General features: G+C 34.0%; 1 protein-coding gene across 1 annotated transcript in view; it reads right to left on the bottom strand.

Moving 5' to 3' along the window:
* DMD (dystrophin) overlaps positions 1 to 11,508 on the bottom strand; it is a 2,251,240-nt gene extending 2,239,732 nt beyond the window's left edge. Inside the window, exon 1 of the mRNA XM_032756167.2 lies at positions 11,324 to 11,508. Within this exon, the coding sequence (XP_032612058.2) occupies positions 11,324 to 11,330 (7 nt within the window). The 5' untranslated portion in view covers positions 11,331 to 11,508. The remainder of the gene's footprint in view (positions 1 to 11,323) is intronic.
* Positions 11,509 to 22,832: the final 11,324 nt, after the last annotated feature.

Below are 22,832 nucleotides of genomic sequence, written 5' to 3' on the forward strand. Positions count from 1 at the left end.
GAACTGCACCTAGCATGTTAAAAATAAATAGTAAATATTAATGTACTAGTAATTATGTTTTGTAAACTAAATTTTATCTCACTAAAAGAAAGAAAATATTGTAAAATTGATGTTGTTCTTCATCCACTATAGAAAATGAAATTTTTTTGAATTAGAACCAAATTTGGAATGGGAACATCCAAGTAATAAGAATAAATGTGAAAAGAAACTGAATATAATAATAAAGTTATGAAAGAGGAAAAATGAAATCTGATGCCAAAAATAACATACAGGTTTTTTTTTGTTTTGTTTTGTTTTCTTTTGTTTTTTGAGACAGAATCTCACTCTGTCACCCAGGTTGGAGTGCATTGGCACGATCTCGACTCATTGCAAACTCTGCCTCCTGGGTTCAAGTGATTCTTCTGCCTCAGCCTCCCGAGTAGCTGGGACGACAGGCATGTGAGCCCGCCTAATTTTTGTATTTTTAGTAGAGACAGGGTTTCACCATATTGGCCAGGCTAGTCTCAAACTCCTGACCTCATGATCCACCCGCCTCACCCTCCCAAAATGCTGGGATTACAGGCCTGAGCCACCACGCCTGGCTCATACAGGTTTAAATATTGCATGGCCATGCTATACGACAGTTTGTTAGTTGAAGATATTTTTGTTTACAAAATCAATGAGATTAATCACGCATCACTCTATACTTGCTATTAAAATTACTATGTCACGCATTTTATGGCCTTCTCAAAGAGACAAGGAGTTTGAGTCACAATATTAGACAAGACTAAAGATCCTACATGGTTTACTAGGAAAAAACCCTTTACTTCAGTGTCAGGAGACTTTTATTACGTATCTGGCCTTACTACTAACTCAAAGAAACTTAAAGGAAATGACAATTTCTCTATAAGTCACACTTTCCTCATCTTTCAAACTAAGATATGGGACTAAATATTCTTTAATGGTCTCCGGGTTTTGAAATTCTAAGTTCCTATAAAAGATATCTGTCTAGATGTTTGCAACACATACAATAAATGTAGGGACCATAGAAAAATGCAAAGATCTCATACCTATAAAAACCAAAATTGTAAATCAATAGAAAAATGAGCATGAGATTAGAAAAGTGCACTTTTATATATTTGTGTTATAGTTCAGTAAAACATTTTAAAAATCAAGCTTGATAGAATTACTTTCTTTAATCTGTAAAGGGAAATTACTAATGAACGTTGGGAGGAAATGTTATCCTTACTATAGATAATATCCACATGAGCAATAAACACCAAAAATGGTTCTCGAATTAATCAGTCATTAGAAAAAAAATGGAAATGAGAAACACAATGAGATACTATAGTATAACAGCCAGAAAGGCTGAAATTAAAGACTAATAATGCTAAGCATTGACATATCCAGAACTTCTATAAGGTAATGATGGTTCTTTGTTTACCTACCTTGAAAAACTACTTGGCATTTTCAACTAAAGATGAGTATTTTACTATTCTATGACCTAATAATTCTACTTCTTGGCATTTGCATAACAGAACTACATGCACATGTGCAGTAAATTTGCAAGAATATTCAAAGTGGAATTATTTTTAAGAGTTCACAAATGGAATCAATTTAAATGTTCACCCAGAGTAGATGGAATAAGTAAATCATAGTACACTTATATAATGGCATACTACACAACACTGAAAATTATGGAACCACAACTACAAGAAACAAAATAGATAGATCTCACAAACATAACGTTGAGATTTAGGAGCCAGAAACAAAAGAGTACAGCTGTATGGCTTCAAGTACATAAATTTCAGGAACTGTCTGTCCTAATCGATGGTGTGTTAGACGTCAGTATTACACTTATCTCTGGGAGCGTATTGACTAGGAAGGGTAAGACAAAGTTTTTGGATGCTGGTAATATTCTTTTCTTGCCTTGAGTAATTACTGGGGTGTGCCCAATCTGTGAAAATTCATGAAGCTGGACACCTATTGACTTGTGAATTTTTATATATTCGTGTTATAGTTCAGTAAAATGTTTTAAAAATCAAGGGGGACAGAAATACTTTCTTTAATCTATAAAGGGAAATTACTAATGAATGTTGGGAGGAATTTTTCTTTGCCTTTAGCCTATATATCTAAATTACTTCAGAGAGTCAGAGATATAAATAGATATATAGATAAATATATACATGTATGTATATATATGCGGGAAGAAGGGAGAGAGAAAGAGGAGAGAGTGAGACTTTCTTGATAATTAAATTCTTTAGAAAATGTACTGCTTGAGAGAGAATGACTTTCTGGATGATTCAATTCTTCAGAAAATATCTTGTTTACCTGTCTCTTTTTAATTTCCTAGGAGGAGTTGGGTGTGAGGCTGGAGATCAATTAAATTGGAAGATGTTGAAATTGGATAAAACCTTACAGATTATCTAACACAATTTCGTATTGTTACAGGTTTATTTGGCAATAGATCTATTCTATCTAAGATGTTATCCTTTCAGCCCTCCTTTGTAACCTCTGAGGTCTGATTCTGTGATCAATTTAACTTTATACATGAGTGAGACATTTTCAGGTAGCTTCTAATTAAAGAGTGTTAGACATTGAGATAAAATATGACAAGGTCTCTAAAGATAGCATAGGAAAAAGTTTCCAGGGATAGACGTACATAAACTACCAATGGGAGGTAATTGTTTTCAAATCCTCCTGAAAGTTTGCATGGTCATGCTCATGCTAGCTTTAATCATATTTAATATCATTGTATGCAACTGGCTTTTACACCAGCCTAGACATTTTCCTTCTAGCTTTGATTCCAGTGAAGATGAGCAACAGGTGGAAGGCATGCTCCTTCTTATTTCAAGTGACACTTCAAGTATGTCGCTTTACCCTTTACTTTGAATTACTATTTTTCACTGGATTTGCTTTCTTTCTGTTCAGTTATCATTTTGCTCTTTGATGGACTTGCCAGTTTTTTCACATCACTCATACTGGGAATTCCGGAAACCTCTAGCTCAGTCCTAAGCCAGCTTTACTGTCTGGATTCACAGTTGCTGTTGCTCTCTGCTTAGCTATTCACTGTAGATATTTTTCTCTTCTCATCCACATAAACCACGTTCATCTCTAAATTCCTCAGGGACTGTATCTTAGTCATCTTGCTCTAGCACAGAGCCTGGCAGTTAGAATTTATCAATAAATATTTGTTGGATGAATGAAAAGCAGCAGAAACAACCTGTCATTTCAGTTGGTGGGCTCTAATCCTGTCTGGATGACCTAATGGAGAAATAGACTCTGTTTCCTGCCACTGTGGCCACCAAAACCAGTCCATGAATGGGTCAGCAGCCAAAGGGAGAGGAACCTGAGATTTCTACTCACTAATGTGTCCATCACATGTAGGCTTTTACTTAATCTCCTTTTTACACTTGTCATAGAACATAAATGAGTCCCACATCTCCCCTGAAACCCATACAATTTCAGGTTAGCATTAGTGTCACTTTCAATAATCCAGCTTATTGTTGCTGTACCGAACAATTCTACTCATAGCATGTATAAAAGAAATCTGTACTAGTAAAAACAGACTATGATGGTCCTTATCACGTTTTATCCTAGGAGTGTTACAATCGGTTGTAACAATGTCATGACCAGAGCTGAATGATGCTGATAAGTTTATTTTCCCTACTGTTCTTAGCTCTTTGTATTCATAACCCTGTCTTCAAATTGCAACATAATGTCAATATTTCTTCTGGAAATTTGATAAGCACCATCCATTTACCTTCAAGTGTACATGGACAGCAATTAATCTCTGCATACCACCTACGTTTTCAGTTGTCATCCTGTACCTCCTCTATAAACGTTTGCTCAAAAGAACATCTCATTTTTACTTTTGTCTACACAATATTTTTACTCATTTGCTTATTTACTGCAGTGCACTTTAGGCTGTAACCCCAAAGCTCAAGAAAATAAGTTTTTTGGAGGCCAGTCATGTTAGGCATATAATTTATATGTTTATAATTTAAGTCATCTTTTCAAAAGTAGTATATATATTGAATATTTAAAGTATTCTTGTTTTATTCAGAAGTCACATTTTATATTGCAATTAGTAGGTCAAAATGTATGGAGTTACAAAAAAGGTTTTCTTTAAAAAATTTGCTTTCCAACACTATCAAAGGAGATACGGAAACATTACAGCTAACTTGAGTTTTTTTCATTTAATTTAAAGATAGTGTGAACAGGTACTGAAGACACTGTCTTACATTTTACTAATATCTATATAGAGTGGATTAAATTTGTGAAAACGTATATCTGCACAGAGTCTATAAATTTCTCAAGGTCAGAAAATAAACCATAAAAAGATTCAATTCCTCTAAAGCTTTAAGCATGCTAATATTTGTTGACTTGATCTTATAAAATGACATATGAGATGTGTTTATCTTCCAACCCTGAAATATTAATTTTTATTGTTCAGGTTATAAGTTTTTGCTTACTTGCAATAACTTTATTATTTTTTCTGTTGACCCTAACATATAACAAATGGAGACATGTTCAGATATAACATGTTAAGAAGATAAATAAAACATCAACACTCATGTTAACACTGCAAATACACATGAGAGCTTTATACTAAGACAGCCATCTCCTCCCTCTGACTTATATTTTCCTGAAGGACATTTACATAGCACGAATATTTTAAAGACTTTTGGCTATTTGATGACACCTTGAACATATACTTTGAATCTAAGGGAAAGGAGAGTCATATTTATCTCCTTTCTAAAACAATTCAAATGTGATGTGTCCCTATTTGCTAAGCTGAAAGTAAGATGAAGTCAAATAAATGGAAAATCAAATATTTTTAAACTTCTAGGAGCTTTTTGTTTGCTTTTTTGTTATTTTAATAAGAGAAACAAAGTAAAACATGTAAAAACACAAAATCTCACCCAGCATCCTCTTAAGAAATGCCCAATTTTCAAATAAGCAATACTATTTGTTCTATTTATTACTGGTCTTTAAGAGAAATAGACCTAAAAAAGAAGAACATCTTGGAAGGCCAGTGTACTTTCATAATTCCCTGAGAAGCTCAGTGATTATGAGTAATGTGAAGCAGGGTTCAATATTCTTACCCTTGGAATCAGGAAAAAGAAAGTCCTTTAAAAGATCAAGATCTTTGATAGCAGTAACAAGAAGTAAATTTGCCAGGGGTAGAGCCGTCCTCTTATCAATTTCAGGCAAGAAGCAATCTTTTCCTGCGTAGCAAAAGGCAAGCCAACTAAATAAAAAATCTGTGTGACTTCAATTACATAAAATTGACTAGATGGTTGAAAAACAATACTTTCACAGAATTTTTTCTTTCTGTAAAACTTTACTTGTATGTTGGTTCTTATTTCATTCAGAGATATATTAAGAGCAAATGAAATTGTGAAATTGTTTTCAAATACACAAAAAAGGTCCCCCATGACAACTTTTTCTCAATTGCCTCTTTTGCCTTTCCTCAGTTTTATAATCTTCAGTGGGTCTCCCTCATCGCTCCACATTCCTAAGCCAACAGGAAGAATTTCTTTCAGACCCTTAAGCCTTGTATCTGTTACCATAGAGACAGGCATCACAAAATAGCTGCTCAGGAACATCCTCATGGAAATACAATAAGAATCCTATGGGTTTTACAGGAATTTCCAGTGCTACCAGTGAGCAGAAATTATATCTTTCCCTAGAAAAAAAAATGTGGGGATTTTAGTTGCACATTATGGAACTATGGAGATTGTAATATTTGGTGGTAAATTCAGAATCCCTCAGCTTTATGCTTAGAATTTGATTATAGTTTCTCCTATGACGTGAAAAAAATCCCTTCTCATATCCCTATGTTCAGGAAAATATAAATAACTCATTGCTAATTCTTAAATTTAGCATGTCTTATCAATCATTTACTAAAACCCTTAATTGTTCTTTTATAATGCAGTGCATTTATTTTATCTTGATCCCTTCTAGAAAATATTTGATCAAGAACACACTCATATTGTTATAAAAGTAAGTCTCTAAAACTCTGCAATTCCAAAGCTGCTGAGAGACTCTATAAACCCACGAAGAGAGAAGAGGGTAGCTGCAAGAAGAAAATTCCACTCACTTTACCTTGTTTTCCATTTATTTCACCCTTCCTGGAAGTCTACTGAAATCATACGCTAACGGAAAAGCAGCAATAAAAATAACTGAATCCTACCAAATAGGTAAATTCAGCAAGATTAATGGAGTCAAACTAGGCAGATACTATATATAAGTCAATGATTGCAGAGACTTCAATTTTTTTATAGCAACATTAAATAAACATTCCTCAACAAGTAAATTATCTCAATAGACTAACAGCCAAATGAAACCATCTTTATCTGTTAGGCTGCATATTTGAACTACTTTTCCAAGTCTCTAGTACTTAAGTAGTATGGGTGGTTACAATTTCTGTTTATGGTACAGAACTGTTATTTAACTGTGACATTGCTTCTTTAGATACTTGAGTCAATAAGCAAAAAGCAAAATTTCTTTATAGTCTAGAGATGAGGTGAGCAAACTTTTCCTATCAAGGGCCAGATAGTAAATATTACGGTTTTGTGGCCCACATGGTCTCTGTCATAAGTACTTAACTGTGTTTTAGCATGAAAGCAGTCCTATATAGTATATAAACAAATAAATGGGCGTGGCTGTCTTCAAAAATAAACTTTATAGACTCCTGAAATTTTATATAATCTCATGTGTCAGAAATATTCTTGAAATGAAACAATTCAGAAACGTGAAAACCATTTTAAATGACTGGTCAAACAGTAATAGATGTGACAGTGTGGGCTATCATTTACTGACCCCTAGCCTGGCTGATGCAAGTGGAGTAGTAGAGATCCTCAGAGAAGTAAATGTCTAAAAAAAAGAACATGTTTTTAAAAGAAATGATTGGACTCACAGATTCTTAGTTAAAAATTATCTCAGACATCTTCTTCAATTTCCATTTAGTGCAGAAACTCCATTCTTAGCACTGAACACTTTAGGAACAAGGAGTGCAGCGTCTCACAAAGTAATCAATTCTCTGCTCACAACATTAACTGGACGAATACTTTTCCATCGCTACCAAAGAGGTGCAAGTGAGTCTAAACCCTCTTCTGCATTATAGCACACCGAATATTTGAAATCAGCTTAATTTTCTCTATTTTTTCCTTCAAGTATTCTTCAACTTTTCACTTTTCTAGTACTTTCCATGCCCCTCAAATGTTATAGTTTGTAGGACCTTTTAGCATTCAGACACTTTTCACTGGACATACCCCCAAATGTTAAGGTTCCTCTTAGATCATGATGTCCTTCTAAAATACGTATATATTACCACATATAATATATACATATACCATACATATCATATATATATAGATAGATACACACACACACCGTTATATCATATATATCCTTCTAAAATTTGTTCTCATTTTTTCTCATTTCCTCTTTCAGGATACATGTCCAACAATATTATTTTGTTTCATTGTATTTTGATGTCATATGAATTATGACTGATAATAACGATGACCAACAAAATCAGTAAGATTTATTCAATTAATTATTGTTAAGCTTTAACTCTCTCACGTCCTGTACTTGCCAGATTGATTTTATGAACCTTAGCTTAGGATGTTATACTTATTCCTATTACAATTATTCTCTTTGACCTCACCACAGTTTTTAGGTGGTCATAATCTTTGGTACCCTAATAGTTCAATGTATTTGTTCTGCTTCCCAGCTAGACAGGCTATCTGGATCGTACTTCAGTTTTTGGATATTAATATTTCACAGGCCAAGTAGGTTCAAGAACAGAGACATAAGGCACATTACAGAAGATCAGGTTCAAGTCAGATGGAGCCAATTTTACAGAACTATGCTATATCCTGTGAAAGGCCCTCTTCCTGGTTTACTGTGATTCATTAATTGATACATCACAGGCAGGGTAATTTGGCAAGCTGATTTATTGACCAGACTCTTATGTCAAACAGCAAATATTTCTCCATTTCCACCATATAGGCATCATAAAAATCTTTACCAAAGTCCATGCTATAATCAAGATAACTAGCCATATTACATACTTTTCAGATAACATTGGAGAATCACAGCATATATTACCTTTGCACTCTTTCTAAACCATCTCACCTTCTTCAGGAATTGTCAGTTACTCCCAGTGAAGAAAAAATATTGCATATTTTTCTGGAAAAGTATTTCCAGTTTTAAGTAATTATTTACTCTCCACAATCTAATGATGGACTTTCCTTCCTATTTTTCACTTTAGTTTATTAACTCCAGGACCAACTAAAATATTGTCGTGGCTTTCTCTTTTTAAACAGTTCTGACTTTTTTTTTTCCCAAAGGGTGTGTGTGTGTATGCACATGCTTAAGTGGTTTGTTTTTATTTGCTTTTTCCTTCTTAAAAGATGGATTATATGAGAATGGGAGGATAATAGGATGGAGCAAGCTTCTCAGGCAAAACATTTCAAAGCATATTTCTTAACCGATAGTGTCTTCCCCTGCTCATCTTTCTGAAGAGCAACACACCTGAGAGGCAGCTACTCTATCTCATGTGGGAAATTTCACTTGACAGTCTTATCACAAAAAGAGAAGGGAGATTTTTTAATTAAAAAATAATGATGCTCAATAAGATTTTTACCTAAAAGAGATAAATAACTGTTTTAGAATATAAATGCCTTAGAGAAAACAATCTGAGTTTGAGAGAATTGGGGAAAACTCACATAGATTTATAAAAGTCACTAATTCTGGATTTAAAGATATATTAAAATGTCTGTAGTCTGTTTCATTGTGTCCCACTTCTCTTTCACACCTTCTATTTTTATGCATTTCTCCTTCATCGTTTTTTTCTCCCTTGAATCACTTCAGAGGACACAGGATTAAGCAATTGGGATTTGAAGACTTCACGTGGTCTCATCACTCTGCAGGCTGACCCTGTTTTAGAGCAAGAAATATTGGCAGACATTTCCAGCTCTTACAATGCATTTATCAATGAGGGTTTGCCTGCTCTTCAGGTGCGCGGCATATAGACTTTACGATTTCATTAATAATCAACAGCTGGTGCCACCTAGCGTCTGTCCAATCCATTCATCAGTGGGACAAAATACAGAGCACTTTCTAACCACAAATGAAGCAAGCCTAAACTATAAACTAACAAATACAAAAACATAGTTTGGGGACTCCAGTGGCTGATTTAAATTACACTATCTTCATTGAAAAAGAAAAGCCTTCTTTTAAAAGTAACTATGGTAACAAGAGAGTGAGGCTAGAAGGAAGCTCACGTTTTTCCGAAGGAGACAATTCACAAAAGGAGAGTCCTACTAAAGATGCAATGTAAAAGAGTTTTTACAGTCTTGAATTGTCACTTAAAACGGTTATAAAAAGTTGAAAAGTAACATTGGCCAAAGAGGACTATATTTTAAACAATAGTATAGACAGAGCTGAATTTTCTCAACCAACCACAAAATAACCCTGTAGCATTTGGATGCAAAATTCTGTCAGTCTTTGAGCTTCCCAAAGATTAACCAAGTTCTGTAACACACTATACAAAAGCATCCACAGTACTTAAAAGTATTAAACGGAAATAATCAGAGTGCCTGAACCACATTATAAAAAAAATTCTTTGCTGCTAAAATGATATATCTAGAAAACTATTTTCTTTCCTGCTGTATATATGAATTATGAATGATATATTCAACCACGGTAATGTATGCTTCAAGGTTAAAAAGTAGTCATCCAAATCCTTGACTATTTTTCAAAACAGAAGTTAGCAATTATTTTGGATAAATTCTAGTATAATTAGCCCACCACTTGCTAATTAATTTACTGATATTTAAATACATGTTGTTTTTCACTCACCCTTTCTAAGAGGAATACGTAATTGAAAACCATGGACTAACATTCAGAAAAAAAGTTACATAACAGCCAATAGTGTTCCTTAACCAGACTGACTGGGATATTACAATTACTACAGAAAAGGCACAGCACATACGAGTAGCACTGTGTACACTGAAAGGTCATATTAGATGTACAAGATGCACATATATGATAGTTTATTAACTTGGATGATTTAGCTCCTCAGGCTATTGAGGAGACTGGGTAGAGAGCCGAAAGATTCTGTATTACATAGACAGTTAATAATCAGGCTTTTCACACTTAGGAAAATCTATTTCTATATTATTTAACATCTGTTTTAAACAATCACTTGTTAAATGTTTGAATGTTTTATTTTCTTGTTACCCTAGTGGTGATAAAAATTATTTCAATATGTTCAGTCTGATTACAGTCACTGACAGATTCCCATGACAGCATGTGAAGATAGGTTATAGAAACGATGCATAGTTTATACAAAAAGCATAAATTGCTTCCCTTTCTCCAAAAACTTTATTTTTGGAGCCAAATACCATCCATGCTCATGCTCCAATTGCTTAAAAGTACTTATAATCCACTGATTGTAGGGGAAAGAAATATTGCAAAACAGAGAAAGGGTTCTAAAAATTGTACGCAGGCAAGAAAGAATGTAAGACAAAACTCATTAAAGGGCAAAATAAATAAATAAATAAATGCTCACATTTTCAATAATTTATCATTTCTGTCATTTTTCATTAACAGCCTTCGAAGCCCTATCTGAAACAAGCTGATACAGAGAAATTAAGAGCAGTAATCAAGCGAGAAATGATAGACCAGCTGGGTCGACATCAACTTGGCAAAACGTGAATACAGTTCAATAGCTGAAACAGATGCTAGAGTTGTTGAAAAACCCTGCAGGAGATATTGATATATTTTCTTCATATAATGCAGAATGACTGAATAAATGTCAAAAGCTAGAAATTGATGAGGAGAAATGACTGACAGCCAAACTCCTTATAAAATAGAAACCAAGTATAACAATTTTCAACCTATCCAAACATTCTATACATTCTCATTTCTCTCACTGTCTGAATATGCCAATACATCAATCAGTTCTTGCAACTAAATTGCATATAACTAAGCTGGGGTAGATTTCCCCGAAGATTTTTTTCCCTCTGTCATTATCTACCTGAAGAAACCTAGACTCTTGAACAATACTTTATTCTAAAATCTTCTAACACTGATTTCTATCCCAGAAGTGTTTCCCTGAGGTTGGAGGCAAGCACACCCCCTCCCCAAAATCTAACGCAGCACAAGGCAATTTTAAAATCCATTCTGTAAAAGCAACACTGTTTGCAGAGTTTGAAGAGCTCAGCAACAAACCCCAGCTACCAACAGCTGCTTGTTCAAACATATGCTTTGTCATGGCCAGCTTCTAATTGTATTCGTAATGATGTAATAGCTTTAATAATCCTACCTTCCATGCCAGCTGTTTTTCCTGTCACTCCATCATGCCAATAAGTTGGCTGCTGTAACAAATCAAGATAGTGCAAAACAGCATCTTTCTCCTGATTCTGTCATCTTCCTGAAAGCATTCTATTACTGCCGACTGCTGGGAACCAGAAAGTCTATTTGAATTCCAACAGCTCCCCTTTCGCATGATTCAAGTTAGGTTAGGTGGGCATGCCTAACATGATTCTCTCAGTCATTTATTATGCAGCTGCCACAACGTCGGTGTGGTAACCACTCTGACTATCTGATACGTCAGTCGAACAAAACCTATACCTCGGAGCAAACACATGAGCCAGAGCAGCGTTCTGCATTTAACGAGCATTCTTCCTGCCTAAAAAACAGTGGATCTGCAAATCTCTTTCAGTATCTACTCGCTCTTCTGTACAGATGCAAAGCCTTTGGATTAGATTATTTTCCTAAGTGTAACAAGAGTAGAGTTCCTTGCCAAACATCCTATTATTCACACTGAAATTTTGGCTGATTTTTACTTATCTTCACAGCCTTTTAAGGGTAAAAACTCTCCTCTGAATTGTACTTTTGAAATAAGATGTTGTGTGCTCAGCTCCACATTTCTGCTTTATTATAAAATATAGCATGCACTTTCTCAAATGGAATTTGCCTCTTGTGACACTATAGCAAATTTTCAAATAAGAGGATATTTCAAGAAAATATTATTTATTTTGCACATTGGAGATATTTAAAGTCTGGCACTCTGTATGTTTCTCCCAAGGGTAGACTTTATACTTGATATTTTGTCTTTAGATGAGTGATTTCTTCACAAAGTAAGAAATTAGATTAGCTGAATCTCTTACACAACTTCTTTAACAAGTAAATAAATGCTATTCAGGAAAATGCATTTTGTATTTTAAAAATACTAATCGTGAATCAGTATTTGTTAAAAGAAACTGTAATTGTTATCAATTATACTGTATAATTGTCTCTAAAACTTCCAAGTTTGCCTGTCTTGGGGGCACTTATGGTTTGAAATTATAACACCAGAAAGTTTAAGTGTTTTCATGAGAAAAATTAATAAAATCATATGTTTCCTCTCAGATTTGTATTAGGTATTTAGTTTGTTAGGAAAGCTATCCCCCACCACCACAAAAAGTAAACAGACAGCTGGTTTCATAGTTACATTATGTAACTATAAGGAATAACTCATTTAGCATATGTGAAATACACCATTATCACTATTCTGAAATAATGTTTTCCTAAGGGGTATGGTGTGTGTGTGTGTGTGTGTGTGTGTGTGTGTGTGTGCTTTATGTGCATGTACTCATACATTTTAGCTATTCTACTTCCATTTGATTTTTGTATAACAAACACAAATAATCCCCATATATCAAGATATAACAAACCTGCACATTGTGCACATGTACCCTAAAACTTAAAGTACAATAATAAAAAAAAGAAGCACAAAAAAAGATATACACAATAATCAGTAACTTATAGTTTATTAGATATAATTTATAATTGCAAGAAATAAACCTGAAAGACAAGTTGAGTCCATATGAATCCACCAGGATTTCTCTAAAATAATATACATATCATTCCATGCAACTCTGAAAATACTGGTATATCAATTACTGCTATTTTACATAAAAAGTCTTTTGTGATTAGCATATCTATTTTGAAGATTGAGAATAGCATAAATGCCATGTGTGTTTTTTGTTGTATTCTTGGCTTCTACTAGCCTGTCCAGCTTAAACTCTTGCCTCTCTTCCTCTTTATACTTTATTCCAGCCACAATGGACTTCTATTTGTTCCTCTAAAATACTGGACTCCTTCCTGTTTCAGATATTTTCGGTATTCTGTTTCATCTATTCATAAGTCTGTCTTGAGGCTTGTGAAAATTAATTTTTTGTAAAAATGTATATAAGTTGTACAACATGTTTTGATATACATATAGTGAAATGTAGTGAAATGATTACTATAGTAAAACTAATTAACATATCCATCCTCTTACATGGTTACCCTTTTTTTTGTGTGTATTTGGTGATTAACACTCAAGATTACTCTCTTAGTGCATACTGTAGTGTTATTAACTACAGTCCCTATCCTGCACATTAGATCTCTAGAACTTATTCATCCTAATAATGAAAACTGTGTACCCTTTGACCAATATCTTCCCATTCTCCCCCTCCCTCTGCCCTTGGTAACAATCAGTCTACCCTCTGCTTCTTTATAGTTGACTGTTCAGATTTTACATGTAAGTGAGATCATGCAGTATTATTCTTCCTGTGCCTGGCTTATTTCACTTAGCATAATGTTCTTCAGGTTCACCCACATTATCACAAATAGCAGGATTTCCTTCCTTTGTAGGCTAAATAATATTATTTTATTATATTTATTTTACATATATCACAATTTATTAATTTATCTGTTGATGTACACTCAGGTTGTTTTCATGCCTTGGCTATTGTGAATAACTGCACTGAACATGGGAGTGCAGATATCTCATCTAGATACTGATTTCATTTCCTTTTTATATATACCCAAAAGAGTGGTAGTTTGATCCTAGGGCATTCATATTTTAACTTTTTGAGGAATCTCCATACTGTTTTCCATAATGGCTATACAAATTTACATTCCTGCCAACAATGTATAAGGATTCCCTTTTATCCACATTCTTGCAAAACTTGTTTTTTTTTTGTCTTTTTGATAATAGCCATCCTAACAAGTTTGAGGTGATATTTCACTGTTGCTTTAATTTGCATTTCCCTGATGATTAGTGCTTTTGAGAATCTTTTCATATACCTGTTGGCTATTTGCATGTCTCCTTTGGGGAACTGTCTATTCAGGGGCTTTGCCCATTTTTAATCAGATTTTTTGTTTTTTGTTTGTGTGTTTTGCTTGAGCTCTGAGTTCCTCATATATTTTGGATGAAAGCTGCATATGGGTCATATGGTTTGCTAATATATTCTCCCATTCCACAGTTGTCTCTTCACTCTGTTAATTGTTTCCTATGCTGTACAGAAGGTTTATAGTTTGTCATAGTACAACTTGTTTAATTTTGATTTGACTGTGCTTTTCATGTCATAGCTAAAAAATCATTGCCAAGACCAATATCGAGAATTTTTTTTTCATGCACTTTCTTCTAGGAATTTTGTAGTTTCAGGTCTTACATTTAAATCTTTAATCAATTTTTAGTTGACTTTTGTTGTGTGATGTAAGGGTCCAATTTTATTCTTTTGCATGTGTATATCCAGTTTTTCAAACACCATTTATTAAGAGAATAACCTTTCCTCATAGTGTACTCTTGTTGCCCTTCTCAAAATTTAGTTGACCATAGATGAATGGGTTTATTTATGGGCCCTCCATTCTGTTGCATTGGTCTATATGTCTGCTTTTATGCCAGTACTATATTATTTTGATTACTAAAGCTTTGTCATATAATTCAAAATCAGGAAGTGTGATACCTCCAGTGTTGCTTATCCTTCTCAAGATTGCTTTGGCTATTCTCTTTCTTTTGTTGTTTCATATGAATTTTAGATTTTTTAAAAATCTATGAAAAATGCTACTGGCATTTTGATAGAGGTTGTGTTGAATCTGTAAATTGCTTTCAGTAGCATGGACATTTTAACAATATTAATTCTTCTAGTCCATGAACACAGAACATACACCCATTTATTTGCGTCTTTTAAAATTTCTTAAATCAGGCCAGGCACAGTGGCTCATGCCTGTAATCCCAGCACTTTGGGAGGCTGAGGCGGGCGGATCACCTTAGGTGAGGAGTTTGAGACCAGCCTGACTAACATGGTGAAACCCCGTCTCTACTAAAAATTAGCCAGACGTAGTGGCGGGCACCTGTAATCCCAGCTACTCGGGAGGTTGAGGCAGGAGAATCGCTTGAACCCAGAAGGTGGAGGTTGCAGTGAGCAGAGATCCTGCCATTGCACTCCAGCCTGGGCGACAGAGCCAGATTCCGTCTCAAAAAAAAAAAAATTCTTTAATCAATGCTTTTTAGTTTTCACTGTATAAATATTTCACCATTTTAGTTAAATTTATTCCTCTTTTATTCTTTCTGATGATATTGTAAATGAAATTGTTTTCTAAGTGCCATTAACAGATAAATGGATAAAAAAGTGATACACACACACACACACACACACACAACGGAACACACAACGGAATATTCATTTATATAAAAAAAACTTACCATTTGCAACAACATGGATAGAACTGAAGGACATTTTGTTAAGTGAAATAAGCCAGGCACAGAAAGACAAATATTACATGTTCTCACTCATATGTGGGAGCTAAAATAATTGATCTCATGGAGGTAGTGAGTACAATGGTGGTTACGAGAGTCTGAGAAGGGAAGTGAAGAGAAGGGGATGAAGAAAGGATAGTTTTAAGGGGTACAATACCAAAGTACAGTTAGATAAAAGAAATAAATTCTAGTGTTTGATAGCATAGTAGGGCAGCTATATTTAACATGAATTTATAGTATATTTCAAAATTGCCAGAAGAGAAGATTTGGAATGTTCCCATTACAAAGAAATGATAAATACTTGAGATGATGGACATCCTAATTACCCTGATTCGATCATTACACATTGTATGTATATATTGGAATATGACATGTACCCCATAAATGTGTAATGTATCAATAAAAAGCTAAATCTAAACATTTTATTGATTTCATTTTTAGAGAAAAGAAATGCTACCAATATTTGTATGTTGATTTTGTATCTAGCAATTTTACTGAATTCATTGATTAGTTCTGACAATTTTTTAATGAAATCATTAGGGCTTTCTACATATAGAATCGTGGCATCTACAAACAGATAATTTTACTTCTTCCTTTCCAATTCCACTGCCTTTTATTTCTTTCTCTTGCCTAATTGCTCTGACTAGGACTTCCAATACTATGTTGAACAGAAGTGTTGATCATGGGAATCCTTGCATTGTACTAGATCTTAGCGGAAAAGCTTTCAATTTTTTCCCTGTTGGTTACAATGTTAGCTATGGGTTTTTCATAAATGGTCTTTATTATGTTGATGCAAGATCATTCTACACTTATTTTGTTGACAGTTTTCAATTTAACCACGAATACATGTTGAACTTTTTCAAATGTTTTTTTCTGCATCTATTAAGATGGTCATGTGGTTCTTGTCTTTTATTCCGCTTATGTGATATATCACATTGATTGATTTGCATGCCATACCAACCTTGCATCTTGGAGATAAATCCCACCTGATCATGGTATATAATCCTTTTGATGTATTGTTGAATTTGTTTTGCTAGTATTTTATTGAGGATTTTTGGATCTATACACATCAGAGTTACCGTCCTGTAGTGTTCTTTTATCGTGGTATCTTCGTCTGGCTTTGGTGCCAGTGTGATTCTGGCTTCATAAAATGAGTTTGGAAGTGTTTCCTCTTCTCATGTTTTTTTTTTTTTTTTTTTTGCAAGAGTTAAGAAGAATTGGTATTAATTATTTTTGAATGTTTGATAGAATAAATCTGTGAAGGTATCTGGTCCAGGGGTTTTCTTTGTTGAGAAATTTTTCATTACTGCTTCAATCTCTTTGTTAATGGTCTGTTCAGACTTTCTATTTCTTCTTGATTCAGCCTTAGTAAGTTGTATATTTCCAGGAATTTATCAATTTCTAGACTATCTGATTTTTTAGGACATAGCTGCTCATAATAGTCCCTGATGATCCTTATTACTTCTGAGGCATCAGCTATAATGTCTCCCCATTCATTTCTGGTTTTATTTCAGTCTTTCTTTTATTCTTAGTATATATAAGCGTTTGCTGATTTTATCTTTTCAAAAAACCAACCGTTAGTTTTTATTTTTTATATTGTTTTTCTATTCTCTATTTGACTTACTTCTGCTCCAATCATTATTATTTACTTCCTTATACTAACTTTGGGCTTAGTGTCTTCTTTTTCTTCTAGTTCCCTGAGGCATAATGGTAGATTGCTTATTTAAAATCATTCTTTTTAAATGTATATGTTTATAGCTATAAACGTCCTTCTTAGTACTGTTTTTTCTGCATTCCATAAGTTTTGGTATCTTTTTAACATTATTTTTTGTCTCAAGATATTTCTTAAATACTCTTCTAATTTTCTCTTTGACACAATGGTTGCTCAAGAGTGTGTGGCTTAGTTTCTATGTATTAGTCAATTTGCCCATTCTCTTGCTGTTATTGATGTCCAGTTTCATTCCATTGTGGTCATAAAAGATACTTGGTGTGATTTTTATATGCTTAAATTTATTTATTAAGAGTTACGTTGCGAGCATGCCCTCTTTAATCAATTCTGTTCAACACAGTACTGGAAGTCCTAGTCAGAGCAAGCAGACAAGAGAAAAAAATAAGTGGCATACAAATTGGAAAAGAAGTTAAACTGTTGTTGTTTGCTAATCATATCACGTACCTAGAAAACCCTGATAAACAAATTCAGTAAAATTTCAGGATACAAAATCAATGTACACAAGTCAATAGCACTGCTACACACCAACAATGACCAAGCTGAGAATCAAATCAAGAATCCAACCCCTTTTACAACAGCCGCAAAAAAAAAAAAAAAGCAAAATACCTAGAAATAAACTTAACCAAAGAGGTAAAAGTTATCTACAATGAAATATGCAAAGCACTGCTGAAAGAAATCATAGATGGCACCAACAAATTGAAACATCCCATGCTCATGGATAGGAAGAATCAACATTGTGGAAATGACTATACTGCCAAAAGCAATCTACAGATTCAGTACGATCCCATCAAAATACCATCATCATTCTTCACAGAACTAGAAAAAAATCCTAAAATTCATATTGAACCAAAAAAGAGCCCACATAGCCAAAGCAATACTAAGCAAAAAGAACAAATCTGGAGGCATCACATTACCCAACTTCAAATTATACTATGTGGCTACAGTTACCAAAACAATGTATGAAAATAGGCACATAGACCAATGGAACAGAATAGAGAACCTAGAAATAAAGCCAAATACTTACAGCCAACTGATCTTTGACAAAGCTTATAAAAACATAAATTGGGGAAGGGACACCCTATTCAATAAATAGTGCTGTGAAAACTAGTAAACCACATGTAGAAGAATGAAACTGGATCCTTATCTCTCACCTTATACAAAAATCAACTCAAGATGAATCAAAGACTTAAATCTAAGACTTTAAAGTACAAAAATTCTAGAACATAACATCAGAAAAACTCTTCTGGGCATTAGCTTAGGCAAATAATTCATAACTAAGGCCCCCAAAGCAAATGCAACAAAAACAAAAATAAATAAATTGGACCCAATCAAACTAAAAATCTTCCGTATAGCAAAAGTAATAACCAGCAGAGTAAAGAGACAACCTATAGAGTGGGAGAAAATCTTTTGAAGCTCTGCATCCGACAAAGGACTAGTATCCAGAGTCTACAAGGAACTCAAATCAGCAAGAAAAAAAGTCTCATCACAAAGTTATCAAAGGACATGAATAGACATTTCTCAAAAGGAGATACACAAACAGTCAACAAATATATGAGGAAATGCTCAACATCACTAATTATCAGGGAAATGCAAATTAAAACCACAATGAGCTGCCACCTTATTTCCGAAAGAATGACCATAATTAAAAAGTCGAAAAACAATAAATGCTGGCATGGATGTGGTGAAAAGGGAACACTTTTAAGCTCCTGGTGGGAATAGAAATTAGTACAACCATTATGTAAAACAGTATGGAGATTCCTTAAAGAACTAAAGTAGAACTAACATTTGATTCACCAATCCCACTACTGGGTATCTACCCAAAGGAAAAGAAGTCACTATATGAAAAAGACACATGTGCATGCATGTTTATAGCAGCACAATTCACAATTGCAAAGATATGAAACCAACTAAGTGCCCACCAACTGAGTGGATAAAGAAAATGTATATATACACCATGGAATACTATTCACCCACGCAAAGGAATGAAATAATGGCCTTTGCAGCAACTTGGATGGAGCTGGAGGCCATTATTCTAAGTGAAGTGACTCAGGAATAGAAAACCAAATATAGTATGTTCTCACTTATAAGTGGGAGGTAAGCTATTAGGACACAAAGGCATAAGAATGATGTAATGGACTTTGGGAACTTAGTGGGGAACGTTGGGAGGGGATTGAGGGATAAAAGACTACATAAAAATTGGGTACAGTGAGCACTGCTTGGGTGATGGGTGCATTAAAATCTCAGAAATCACCACTACATAACTTATGCATGTAGCCAAAACCCACTTGTACCCCAAAAATAATTGAAATAAAAAAAAGTTGTATTGTGACTTGACATGTAATCTATCCTGGAGAATGTTCTGTGTGTGTTTGAGAAGAATGTGTTTTCTCCTACTGTTGGATGGAATGTTCTATGTATGTCTGTTGGTCCATTTATTCTCTAATTTTGTTCAAGTACATTCTTTATTAATTTTCCATATGAATGTTCTGTACATTATTAAAAGTAGGATATTGAAGTCTCCTATTGTTATTGTTTTGCTGTATATTTCTCCTTTCAGATCTGTCAGTATATGCTTCATATACTTAGCTGCTCTGATAGTGAGTGCATATAGATTTGCTATTGTTATATCTTTCAGTTGATTTCACCCTTTTATTATTACATAATAACAGTCTTTCTCTAGAGTTTTTTTTTTTTAATTTGAAGTCTATTTTGTGATACAAGTATGGCCACTCCTGCTTTTTTTTTTTTTTTTTTTTTTTGAGACAGAGTCTCACTCTGTCACCCAGGCTGGAGTGCAGTGGCTTGATCTTGGCTCACTGCAACCTCTGCCTCCTGGGTTCAAGCGATTCTCCTGCCTCAGCTTCCCAGGTAGCTGGGATTACAGGCACCCGCTACCATGCCTGGCTAATTTTTGTGTTTTTTTTTTTAGTAGAGATGAGGTTTCACCATGTTGGCCAGACTGGTCTTGACTGGCCCGCCTTGGCCTCTCAAAGTGCTGGGATTACAGGCATGGGCTACCATGCCTGGCCTACTCCTGCTTTCTTTTGGTCACTATTTCCATGGAATATATTTTTCCATTCCTTCACTTTCAGCATGTGTTTCCTTGAATCTAAAATAAGTTTCCTTTAGACAACATACATTTGGATACTTTTTAAAATTCATGCAGGCCCACTATATTTTTTGATTGGGGAGTATAATTCACATTTATTTAAAGTAATTATTGATCAGAAATGACTTGCTATTGCCATTTTGAAATTTTATTTTTATTTATTTATATGTTTTTGTAGAGACAGGGTCTTGCTATGTTGTCCAGACTAGCCTCAAGAAATCCTCCTGCCTTGGCCTCCCAAATTGCTGGGGTTACAGGCATGAGCTACCACACCTGGCCTGACTATTGCCATTTTGTTATTTGTTTTTCATGTAGTTATTTTGTCCTTTTTTCTCTTGCTGTTTTCCTTCATGATTTGCTGTTGTTTTTTTGCATTGATAGGCTTTGATTCTTTCCTTTTTTTCTTTTATGTAACAACTACAGGCTTTTTCTTTGTGGTTACCATGGAGTTTACATAAAATATCTTATAATAATCTATATTCAGCTGATAGCAGTTTAACTTCATGTACACACAACAACTCCAGACTTTTACCTCTCCTTCCCCATTTTATGCTAGTGATAAAACAATTTTCATGTATTTATTTTATGTATCCATTAATGTTATCTATTTATGGTTATTTTTAACACTTTTGACTTTTAACTTTTATATTATAATTAAAACAATTTACCCAACACTGTTATAGTAATACAGTATTCTGTTTTTCTCTATGTATTTACATTTACCAATGGGTTTTATACTTTCATATGTTCTAGTGTTACTGTTTAGTGTCTGTTAATTTCGGTTTGAAGAACTCCCTTTAGTATTTCTTATAAGGCAGTTCTAGTGCTGCAGGACACCCTCACCTTTTGCTTGTCCGAGAAAATCTCTTGCCATCGTTTTTGAAGGACAGGTTTGCTAAAGATAGTATTTTTGGTAGACAGTTTTCTTTCTCTTCTGGCTTGCAGCTTCCCCTCATGTTTATCTACCTTCCATCCAATCTTTAGGTATAATCTTGAAATACAATTTTCTGTGCGAGGCATTATTGACCCCCAGATAAAATTATATTCTGCTACGCAATTTCACAGCACCTTGTATTTCCTCTATCTTCATAATAGTAATGGCATATACTATACAACATGGGGGAATAGGCACTGTTATAAAATTATATACACACAAAACATATATATGTGTGTGTGTGTATATATAGATACACACACACACACATATGTATGTGTCGCTTTGTCTATCCATCCATCTACCTATCTACCTATCCATAATTAATTTATATATTCTCATTAAATCCTTACTCTGAACCTCTGAGGGAGACTCTTACCTGCATTTTATAGATAAGGAAACTGAGGCATATAAAACTTTAAAAAGTTGGCCAAGTCTACCTTCTCAGCACAGTAGGCAGCAAGTCAGTCTTGTAAAAACGTGGCCAGGCCACACAACTTTATTTAATTGTTTGTATTTCCTGGTATACTATCAGTTCTCAAAACTGGATATTATGTTTGTCTTGTTAATTGCTAAATCCTAATGTCTGGGATGGTACCCGAAAAGTTGTGTTTCATGAATTCACTTATCCAGTAGAACTTGCTTTATGAAATGTTCTGTACTAAGCACTGTTGATATGGAAATGATTAAAATAAACATGGATTCTGTGTTGCTGGCACTTGTGAGCTAGTACTAAACTCAGGTCCAAGGGTTCATAGACAGAAATGAGAAATGTTCATTGGCATGAAAGAAATACTATATCTTTATTTTCATTAATGTCCCATTAAAATGTAGCAGTATTTTTATTTATTTTTGTAGGTTATAAACCATAGTAGTATTAGAGGTACCTGTGACTTTTGTTACTAAAAGGAGTAACAAATATTTCATATCGTTTTATAGAAGCTGTATAAATCTCAAAATATTTTTACCTTCATTACTACTTTGGCATTATGGTTGTTATTAAGCCCACAAATATATATTATTATTTAATGTGTTAATAAAGAAGTATGCATATTATTATATTACAACTTTTAAATGTTTAGAAAACTGTATTTGGATACAACTAGTTTCTGTTGTAATCCTAAATGTTTTATCTTGCATATGTAATAAAATTCAGACACACTTCACAAGATGTCAAAGGCTTTAAAGAGCAGGTCTTTAAATTTCACCACATGTCAAAGAATCCCTGGTGTAGGGGATAGGAGAATATAGCATTTTAGAATCCCTGGTTTAGGGGATAGGAGAATACAGCATTTTAGAATCCCTGGTCTAGGGGACAGGAGAATATAGCGTATTTTTAATAGCACTGTCTCCATAGTCAGACTACTTGGGTTCAAATTATTGATGGGTGACTTACAATTGATGTGTTCTATGGCAAGTTACTTAACCTCAGTTTATTCTTCTGTAAAATAGGAATAATAATTGCTCCTTTGCATTCTTGTGATAATAC

The sequence above is a fragment of the Hylobates moloch genome, unplaced genomic scaffold (assembly GCF_009828535.3).
Source record: "Hylobates moloch isolate HMO894 unplaced genomic scaffold, HMol_V3 SCAFFOLD_7, whole genome shotgun sequence".
NCBI classification, from domain to species: domain Eukaryota; kingdom Metazoa; phylum Chordata; class Mammalia; order Primates; family Hylobatidae; genus Hylobates; species Hylobates moloch.